Source organism: Peromyscus californicus, unplaced genomic scaffold (genome assembly GCF_007827085.1).
Source record: "Peromyscus californicus insignis strain IS unplaced genomic scaffold, ASM782708v3 Scaffold_7__1_contigs__length_154581171, whole genome shotgun sequence".
NCBI classification, from domain to species: Eukaryota; Metazoa; Chordata; class Mammalia; order Rodentia; family Cricetidae; genus Peromyscus; species Peromyscus californicus.
The window spans coordinates 131,253,776-131,263,618 of record NW_026294595.1 but is presented as its reverse complement, the minus strand read 5'-3'; the positions used below and the strand labels follow the sequence as shown (position 1 = coordinate 131,263,618).

General features: G+C 54.7%; 1 protein-coding gene across 2 annotated transcripts; it reads right to left on the bottom strand.

The window, feature by feature from the left end:
• Positions 1-2,636: 2,636 nt before the first annotated feature.
• Positions 2,637-9,434, bottom strand: Myl9 (myosin light chain 9). Of its 2 annotated transcripts, none has more exons than XM_052725065.1 (4): positions 9,112-9,434; positions 6,196-6,404; positions 3,704-3,865; positions 2,637-3,264 (listed from the first exon to the last, which is right to left on the bottom strand). In XM_052725065.1, exons 2-4 carry the CDS (start codon positions 6,377-6,379, stop codon positions 3,092-3,094), a joined length of 519 nt encoding a protein of 172 aa, XP_052581025.1. In that variant the 5' UTR covers positions 6,380-6,404; positions 9,112-9,434; the 3' UTR covers positions 2,637-3,091. The 2 variants fall into 2 exon arrangements, with proteins under 2 accessions (XP_052581025.1, XP_052581024.1); XM_052725064.1 differs by having other exon boundaries at positions 9,144-9,432.
• Between the last annotated feature and the right edge of the window lie 409 nt (positions 9,435-9,843).

Genomic DNA, 9,843 nt, shown 5'->3' with positions numbered 1-9,843 from the left:
AACCAAGAGACTTCGCTGCCTTGACAAGGTGGAAGATGAGCACCCACTCTGGAAATTGTTTTCAAGGTCATTCTAACTACATAGTGAGTTTGAGGCTAGCCTGAGCTACATGAGACCCTGTCTACTCCTGTACAAAAGGTTGAAACGAAAAGTGTATGCTTTTCAATAAATTGTAATTTGTTCTGGAGCAAAGCCATCTAGTTGTTTCAGTTTTTGTTTTGTTTGGTTTTTTTCCGAGACAGGGTTTCTCTGTGTAGCTTTGGTGCCTGTCCTGGATCTCGATCTGTAGCCCAGGCTGGCCTCGAACTCACAGAGATCCGCCTGGCTCTGCCTCCCGAGTGCTGGGATTAAAGGCGTGCGCCACCACCGCCCAGCTGGTTGTTTCAGAATTTAAAAGCATAGTGAAAGTTCAAAAAGGTTTGCAGAAAACAATCTTTTTCTTTCTTTCTTTCTTTCTTTCTTTCTTTCTTTCTTTCTTTCTTTCTTTCTTTCTTTCTTTCTTTCTTTCTCTTTCTCTCTCTCTCTCTCTCTCTCTCTCTCTCTCTCTCTCTCTCTCTCTCTCTCTTTCTTTCTTTCTCTATCTTTTTTCCCCCCTTAGTTTTAATGCCTGCAATGAGTTTGGGGGAAAGCTATGAAACGTGTTTCAATTTTGGTCACGATCGTTCCCCTCAGTGACCTTGTTTGTAGAGTAAGCTGGTGAATACTGCCAGCTGTCCTCAGGATGAAGCTAGAGCACACCCCTCAGCGCTGTCCAGCGAGCTGCAAGCTGCTCCCCTTGGCGCTGCCTTTTGATTGTGCAGCCTGTTAGTTCCCTGCACTGACATCCACCCGACTTCTCCTTTGTGGCTTCTGGGCTTTGTGCAAAACTTGGGAAGTTCTAGTTCTGGGAAGGTCTCACTGTTTTCTCTTGTTACCTGAGAAGATAAAACTCACCAACTTGTATTTATTTATACACAAGGTCTTCCTTTGTTTGTGGCCATTTGTGAGCTCTTACCCCTGCCTCTCCTTAGCTGCTGAGGTTTTTTTCTTCCTGAAAAGCTGCTTACATTGGTTTATGGGATGGAGACCATCTTTCTCACAGCTGAGGAGCCGGCATGTTGCTGCTGCAGGCCTTGGCCGTTCTGTTCCATGCCTGGTTTCCCGGCTCTCCATTCTCTGCAGAGGATTTACTTCCCCCTTCCCCCTTTTTGGCATCCTCTCAGCCCTGTGACAGCTGTAGGACCATGAGCCTTCCTGTCTAGGCTGGACGTGGGATCCCGGAGAAATGTCTTCCTGAGATGACCCTGCCTCCTTTTTGCCCTCTTCCTCCTTCCTGACACAGGGTCTCACTTTGTAGTCCAGGCTGACCTTGAACTTGTGATGATCCTCCTGCCTTGGCCTGTGGCCTGAAGGGATTATGGGTGCAAACCACCATGCCTGGCTCCCTGCCTTCTAGACACTGAAGACACTAAAAGCAGGCCTTTGGTGCCTCAGTGGTTTAGCAAGAGGATATGGTGTCCAGGGCCAGGCCAAGGGTCACTCAGGGCTGCAGCTGGGGCTGGGACTGAGTCTGGAACACTATTTGGGGCTGGTTTGGACCTTACTGGGTTTGGTCCCATCCAGAATTGAGACCAAAAAAAAATGTGGGGCTCCCTTTGGAACTGAGAGTGTATGCATTCGGCCTACAGAGGATGGTTGAGGATGGGAGTCGAGTGTGGCCTCCAGGCTGGCTGGTGTCCCCTCACTGCTGAATGTGGCCTCCAGGCTGGCTGGTGTCCCCTCACTGCTGAATATGGCCTCCAGGCTGGTGTCCCCTCACTGCTGAATGTGGCCTCCAGGCTGGCTGATGTCCCCTCACTGCTGAATGTGGCCTCCAGGCTGGTGTCCCCCACTGCTGAATGTGCTGCCTTGGTTGCAGGCCTTTGCCATGTGCTTGCCTCTCATGGACCACTCTGGATCCAGCACCTGTCCCTGCCCTCTGCTGGGGTCAGGTGGGACATGTGAAGGCCCCTCCTCTACCCATTGACTACTAGCCCAGGCAGTCTCCACCCTTCACACTTGTAGGGGTGTTGTCAGTGACCCCGTCATTAAACTGTAGTGGGGGCCCAGCCCTGCCTGCCTCGTGTGCTGGAATAGGGGGTGTGTACGACTGTTGGGGTGGAGAGTGAACCCTGTTGGCTGCCTGGAGCTGACAGGATGAGGGAGGTGGGGCTGCTGACCAGTCACCCCCTGAGCCACTGGATACCCTCTTCTTCATTGTTCTTAGAGCCCCCCTTTATTTCAGGTTTCTCCAGAACAGTGAAGTGACCTGGAAATCAGGCTTTAGTCCTTAGGGTTGTGGCCTTGACCTCTGACCCCCAACGGTCAAAACCCCCTCTGTTGTATGGGGTTTGAACCCCTGGGTCTCACCATGTCATCCTCTCTTCTCAGAGGCCTGTTTCTGTTCCACTTGCTAATCTGGTCTCAGCTGAGCATGGCGTCAGCCCCCTTACTGGGGGCCGGAGGCCTCAGTACCACATGGCTGGCAGACCCCTGAGCCCTTCCCCTGGACAGGGTGGCATGGTGCATCAGGGCAGCCATTGCGATGGGAGGGAAGGAAGGTGTGATGGGACATGGTCCCTAATTTCCCCGTCACAGACACACACAGACAGACCAGAGGCAGTGCTCAGCCTTGTATTAGAGGCTGCATCCCCAGTCCGTTTCCCTCTGTGCATTCCGGGTGTGTTCTGGCAACTGGACAGGCATAAGTGTCATCCTCCGAAGGGACATGGTGAATGTGTGTGTGCCTTTGTGGGGATGCTGGGAATTAGTGTCCAACACCAGGATATGAATGCCTTCCTCCTCAGGGCAGCCCATGAGCGGGCATGGTTGAGGGTGGCCATCTTCAGGGGCCGGGGTTCCACCCTGGCTCACTCCCCCTGCTACAGTCCGTCCTTAAAGAGATCCCTCCTAGTGCCTGGGGCCATGGTGGGACACCTGCCTCACCCAGTGGGTCTTAGGGCTCATTTCCTGCCCGGGGAACTGGGACCCCCAACTCCTCATGGAAGGTAGAGTGTATGTGTTGGGAAGGTGACTGGGATAGGGTCTGGGCATTGGGACAGCTAAGAATAGCCTAGTCATCTTTGTCCTTGGCGCCATGCTTGAGGATGCGGGTGAACTCCACATAGTTGAAGTTGCCCTTCTTATCAATGGGTGCCTCACGGTACATCTCATCCACCTCCTCATCTGTGAATCGGTCACCCATGGTGGTGAGCAGTTCCCGCAGATGGTCCTCATGGATGAACCCTGGGGCATGGCATGACAAGGGCAATCAGGGCAACCTCTGACCACACCCCCCATGCCCTCCCAGCCCTTGGAGACCTCTTAGGGGGAGAGGGGCTAGAAGACCCTATTCTGGTCTCCAATCACTCTGAGGGAAAAGGACATGGATGAGAGTTTTGGAAGAGTTCTACAAAGGGACTGTCCACAGTGTCTGATGGGACCATGAGAGGGAAAATTTGCGTGACAGAAGCTGGGGTAAAAAATGGCAAGGCACAGTGGTTTGATTTCTGGAAGGCTCAAAGCAGCATGTCACGGGCCAACAGGCGCAGTTGGGAGGTGGGACGCCTTGGTAACCATGTGGCACTGGGCACTTGGGGACAGTGATGTCTGGCCTGGTCCCTCCCCCTGTAGGCACTGAGCACCCTGTGCCCCCTACCCAGCCCAGACCTCCAGTGTGACTGACCTGAGGCCTCTTCGTCAAAGCAGGCGAAGGCATTGCGGATCACATCCTCGGGGTCTGTGCCATTCAGCTTCTCCCCAAACATGGTGAGGAACATGGTGAAGTTGATGGGCCCTGGTGCCTCGCTCATCATGCCCTCCAGGTACTCATCCGTGGGGTTCTTCCCTGTGGTGAGTGGTGGGCATTGGGGCTGCTATCCCTAGCTCTCTGGCCCCAGCCTGAGTAACTCATTCCCAGTGACCTCCCGACGATGACAGTAAACTCTGTAGACTAGGAAACAGGTGCCAGGTGATTTCCTGCCTTCTCCTGGGCATCCAGCTCCTGTCCCTGCCTGCTTTTGAGGTATGAGGGCATGCCACAAGTTCCTGGCTCCCCACCATTCCTGTGTGAGATCACCCCACCCCCAGTGCCACTGTGCCTGGCACACCACCTCCCTACCTTGAGGCTTTGATTTTCACCTCTGTGCCAACAGCATCCTTACTGTTTTTCCACAGGCCAGGAACTGAGGCAGAGAGGTGGGACTGCTTATCCGGTTACACAGGAAGTGAGGAGCAGGGTCAGCAACCAAACCCAGGCAGTCTGTCCCCGAATTCCAGAAACAATCCAGAAGTGGCTAAATCGGTGGGTGCTGATGTCACATGTGCTTGGATTTTAAACCAGCGCTGTGCCTCAGCGTCCTGCCTGGAATTGTGAGGGTGAGCCAGCGGTCCTAACGGTCTCACGGTGGTTGGCGGTCGGCCGGCGGGCGGCACAGCTCTGGGAGGCTGCGGTCTGCTGGGTTCAGATCCCAGGCGAACACAGGGATGCTGTGCCACCTTGGGCAGATTGCTGGTTCTTTCTGAGCCTCTCCCTGCTGCCCCCAAGAGGGTTGCACAGAGAATTGGGAAGATGTCTTCAGAGCTTACTATTACCTTACTTGTGTCCCTTTTTATTTTTTAACTTGAGGACAATGTTCTTTTTTTTCTTTTCCTTTTTTTGCGGGGGGGGGGGACCATTTTTTTCTTTTATTTGTTTTTCTCTCATATAATACATCTTGACCACAGTTTTCCCTCCCTCCTCTCCTCCCAGTTCCCTCCTCCCCACCTCCCCTCTTCCCCAGACATGTTCCTCCTCCATTTCCCTTCAGACAAAGTCAGGCTTCCCAGGGACATCAACTGAACACGGCGTAACAAGATACAACAAAACTAGGCACAAACCCTCATATCAAGGCTGGGTGAGGCAACCCAGTAGGAGGAAGAGGGTCCGAGAGCAGTCAGAGACACCCCCATTTCCACTGTTTTTACCCATAAAAACAGCAAGCTAACAACCGTAACATATATACAGACTCTGTGATTTTCACTTCAGTCTCTATGAGCCTCTATGAGCCCTGCTTAGTTGGTTCTGTGGGCCGTGCTCTCCTGGGAGGACAATGTTCTTTAACAGGAAGACCACATCTGCTCCGTGGACCCACCAGACAGGCACATGTTTTTCCGAGGAGCTATTTAGACCCATTCAGTGTCAGGGATGTAAAGCCCCAAATACAAGGTGCGGCCTGACCAATAGGGGAAGTCTTTATGACTGTGTCCCTCTGACCCTCATGTCTCTTGCCATGTTTTTATAGGATGCCCAGAGGAGCTCTCAGCCCGTGAGGACCAGCCTTTCCTCCCCCGATGGTATTTCCCTTCTGAGATGCTGAGAGGATCCAGATTAGAGTGCTGGGTTTTCTTCTTGGGAGAGGGAGACCTCAAGTAGGCCTGGCCTATGGCTGGGAGGGTGGCACCCTCTTTCCAATTCTGGGGTGCTGGTCTCCACCAGACAGACCTGTGCTGTGCACATGAGAACACAATGCCGTTTACACAGGTAGGCCATTAGGGACTGACTGGGATTGTCAAGCCCAGTGGCGTGGCTTGACCCTCACGTGGCTGTCCCGGTGCCAGACTCCTGTCTGTCATCTAGTTCTGATCCTTTGCCCCACTGAAGGCTGTGCCAGGAACTGGAGCTAAGGGTGTCCGGCACGTGGGGAAAGACGCGCCCTGGAGGCCTCCCCCGTCCCCGTCCCCCCCCACCCAGGCCTCAGTCTACCCATCTGAACGTTGGCAGCTTAGGCTTGATCCCTGAGCCTTTCTGGCCCCAAGACCCTGGTCACTGGGGATATAGTGGAGTGCTCTGGCCTCCCTTCTAAGCCTCAGTTTCTCCATCAGTACATACTTTCATGTAGCTGCTGGTGCTTTTCCTTAAGTGAGATTTACCACATATCCCAACGCACAGGTCTGCCTTGCCCCAGGGAAAGGTCAGCCTGTCCAGGTGCAAATCCTTGGGCTCTGTGCATTAATCTCTCTCTCTCTCTCTCTCTCTCTCTCTCTCTCTCTCTCTCTCTCTCTCTCACGTGGGCAGAGTCAGAGCGGTATTACCTGCAGGGTGGCGCAACAGGTCTCATGTTACGGGAAGTGCCCTCTAAGTGCCAAGCAGCTCTTCTTCCTGCCTTATGTAGATCCCCACCCACCCGTCCTACTCACCCAGAGAGGCCAACATGTCGTGGAGGTCCTCCTTGTCAATGAAGCCATCGCGGTTCTGATCAATCATGTTGAAGGCCTCCTTAAACTCTTGGATCTGGGACTGGTCAAACATGGCGAAGACATTGGACGTAGCCCTCTGGGGCCGCTTCTTGGTGGTCTTTGCTTTGGCCCGTTTGCTGGACATCTTGGCTTCGGGTGTTGGGGTTTCCCTGCACGAAGGGGTGTGGGATAAAGATGGGCATGGAATCTTCCTACCTCCCCCTGATGGCTTTTAGAGCTAAGCTTGGCATTCAAGGCCTCCCACAGGCTTGGGCCTCCAGCCATCCAGTTCTGAGAGCGGCCTGAGGGCTGTGATCCTGAATAATTTCCTCCACCTCTCCTCATCTGGGAAGAGGGCAACAGTTAATTTAGTGTCTGGAGAGCCCCTGGAGTGGTGCTGGGCATAAAAAGAACTAATTTTGCTAGGACTGGTAAAACAGGATTGGCTTGGTGCCAACCATTAAGGTACACTGTCTACTTTATTCCTTGATAGTATGTGACCACCATCTCTCAATGATAGGGAGGTAGGGCCCTGCTAGGAGGGGGCTGACCAGCAGCACTGCATCCTGACATTACCCTCCCCCATCCTCTCCATCCCTCTACTCCCCATCCTCTCCATCCCTCTACTCCCCACCCTCTCCATCCCTCTACTCCCCCATCCCTCTCCATCCCTCTACTCCCCATCCTCTCCATCCCTCTGGGCTGTGGAACCCAGCTGCTTTCCTGGGGGAGCCCGACTGGTCCCTAGTGTGTGACAATTTCATCATCCTCGGCCCTCCATCACTTCCTGTACATTGAAGCTCCCTCAAGTTGAAACCATAGATCCATTTAGATGTGGCTTTTTGGCCTTGAATAGTCTCTTCTATCCCGTTCAAATTCAGACCTTCACCTGTCTCCTTAAAACCTTCAAAGGTGGGGCTAGAGAGATGACCCAGCCGTTAAGAGCACTGGTTGCTCTTCCAGGGGTCCTGAGTTCAATTCCCAGCAACCACATGGTGGCTCACAACCATCTATAGAAGGATCTGATGCCCTCTTCTGGCCTGCAGGCATACATGCAGATAGAGCACTCATATACATAAAATAAATAAATAAACCTAAAAAAAACCAAAAAACAAAAAAACCTTCAAGATTTGTGCTGCTCTCCCCCAACACCCCCGGGTAAATCTGGGTCCCCCAGCCCGGCATTCAAGGCCCCAGTGTGTTCTCCCAGCTTCTGGCTGATCCTGGCCCGTCACACTGTGTCCCTTGGAGAGGTCATCCTTCTGGTGACCTTCCTTCCAGAACCTCCTTCTATAGCTGTCTTCCTCCAGCTGGGCTCTGGAGTCCCCGGGGTGCTGTTCTTTGCCCTTATCTTGACAACCAATACTTGTCGACTCTGTCATGCCTTACCGCTAGCACAGCCCACAGCAGCAGGCTAGTTGATGACTCTTTAGTGAAAGGTTGTGTGAGCTTCTCTACAGAAGGGGAAACTGAGGCTAGGGAAAGCACTCAGCCTGAACCTGTCATAGCTTGTGGGGAGAATACATCTCAAGACTTAGTGTCTGCTTCCCCTCAGCTAGCCAAGGTCCCAGTATATCTGCCCTTCTGTCCTGTGTTCTGTCTCCCTAGGCCCAGGGCTTGTGCACTTCTTCCTCTGTCCCTGCCCGTAGTACCCCCCCCCCCCCACCAAGTCCCCCCAAGCTGGGATCATGGTCAGCTCCAGCAGGTCCTCAGGCTACATCTGCCTGTAGTCTTGCGACTCAAGCTGTGTAAGGCCCAATGGGCCCCCACCACACACCAGGTTTTGGTGTTTGTGTGGTGCTGGATGGGAGTTGGTAGGAACTGAGGGCAGGAATGTTGTCCTTGGAAGCTGGCCCTCCCCTCTCCTGTGGCCAGGCTGAGATGGTCATCAACACTGCCAGCCCCTCCTGACTGCAGACCTCTAGGGCAGGCCCAGCCAGGCCCCCCCATTGCTCGTTGCCATAGCCACCTTATCCCTGCCCTTTTCACCCTGGCACTCTTGAGAGGCAGTGCCCCTCACCCCCCCCCCAAGGGAAGTGCATGCCCATGAGAAGGTTGGACACCAGGACACCGTGTTAGACTGGGGGCAGTGGGTGGCAAAGGCTGTGGCCAGGTAGTTTCTCCACTTGGCTGAGTGAGTTGAGGTCAGGGCTAAGCTGAGCCCTGAAGCCATATTTTTCTCTTTCTTGGGTCCTAGACACCAAGGATCAGACAGCTGGGACTTGGCCTGGCCATGACTAGACCACTTCTTCCTACAGTAACAGCTGACACCCAGGCAGAAGCCAGCCTAGGCCCCTTACTCATTCCGATCCCCACAGCTGGGCAATGCCAGGTGCCCTGCTCTTGAACCAGCTTATCAGAGACCAAGCACTCCACATCCCTGGAAGCAACCAGGGCAGCTGGAGGGCTGTGAAGGAGCAAACACCAAGACTTCACATCTCATTGCTCTGTCTGGCGCACACAGCACTGGGGTACAGGCAGTGGGAGGTGTAAGGACAGTCACCATCCCTTTCTCCTGCCCCAGGGTTTGCAAAATAGGGAAAAGGAAACCTGTGCTCTGCAGGGCTCAGTTTCCTCTGACACACACCGTTTCTTGGGTCAGGGCCTCCGTCACCCCCCATCCCCTCACCGGCATCTCTACAGGCAGGTAGCCTGGAGCTCTGGGCTTGGTGTGGGTGTGGCTCCTTAGCAAAAGGCACTCTGGACACTTTTCCTTGCCCAAAGACCAGTTTTCCGGGGCGTAGAACCATCAATTGCTCAGTCCCGAGCCAGGGTCCCTGTAGGACCCGAGCAAGGCAGCAGCAGCAGCCCCAGTCCACACCACTCTGCATGCCACAGCCCTCTGAGGGCCGGGTGAGGTTCGGCCTAACCACCTACTGTAGCTGCCCAGGCGCTGCGCCGGCTCCCACCTGCTGCCGAGAAGAGAAGTCCCGGGCGGTGCTGCGATGCTGTGTGAGCTGGCTGGCCGCCGCTGTAGCCACTGCTCTGAGCTCTGGGGGCGCAGACCCGGCTGGCAGGACCGCCGGCGGTCAGGCCTTACAAGGCAGAAGAATGCGCGGGGGTGGAGTGGGGGCGGGGCCGCGGCCGCCAGCCCGGCCTTATTAGGTCTCGGCTCGCAGGCTGGGAAGTTGAGGTGCTCCTGGAATAGCCCCCCTCATCGCTGCTTATAGCGGGGTCGGCCCAGACTGGGGCATGGAAACAGAAGGAGGTATCCGGACTGGCAAGAAGGGTGGAGCCTTGAGGGTTTCCCAGCTCTCCAACCCTTCCCGGTCTGTCCCGTACCCCCCACCCCCACCCCCACCCCCGCCGTGTCGGGTTGGGAGGGCTGGCTTTCACTCGGCCAAGTATGGTCCTTTTTTTCCAGTGGGAACCGAGGACAGTCCTCGCAGCGGCCATCACACTTTCCCTAGGGAACTTTAGCAACATCCAGTTACTCTGTAAAAAGCTGCCTGGCTCTGCGATGGGGCGACTCAAGCATCTGCCCAGGGAGCCCTGGGAAGGAGGCGTGAAACCGCCAGGACATGGCACGGTTCTGAGCAGAAGGGTTCAGTGACCTGGGTTGAAATGGATTAAGGGTGGCACTGGGGACCAGCGAGATGCTATTGAGAG

Bases quoted from the DNA above. Each gene is read 5' to 3' on its own strand.
- Myl9 (XM_052725065.1), bottom strand. From the start codon at position 6,379: ATGTCCAGCAAACGGGCCAAAGCAAAGACCACCAAGAAGCGGCCCCAG. The intron at 3,866-6,195 runs GTGAGTAGGACG...CACTCACCACAG, and splicing joins CGACATGTTGGCCTCTCTGG to GGAAGAACCCCACGGATGAG. The intron at 3,265-3,703 runs GTCAGTCACACT...GCCATGCCCCAG, and splicing joins CTTTGACGAAGAGGCCTCAG to GGTTCATCCATGAGGACCAT.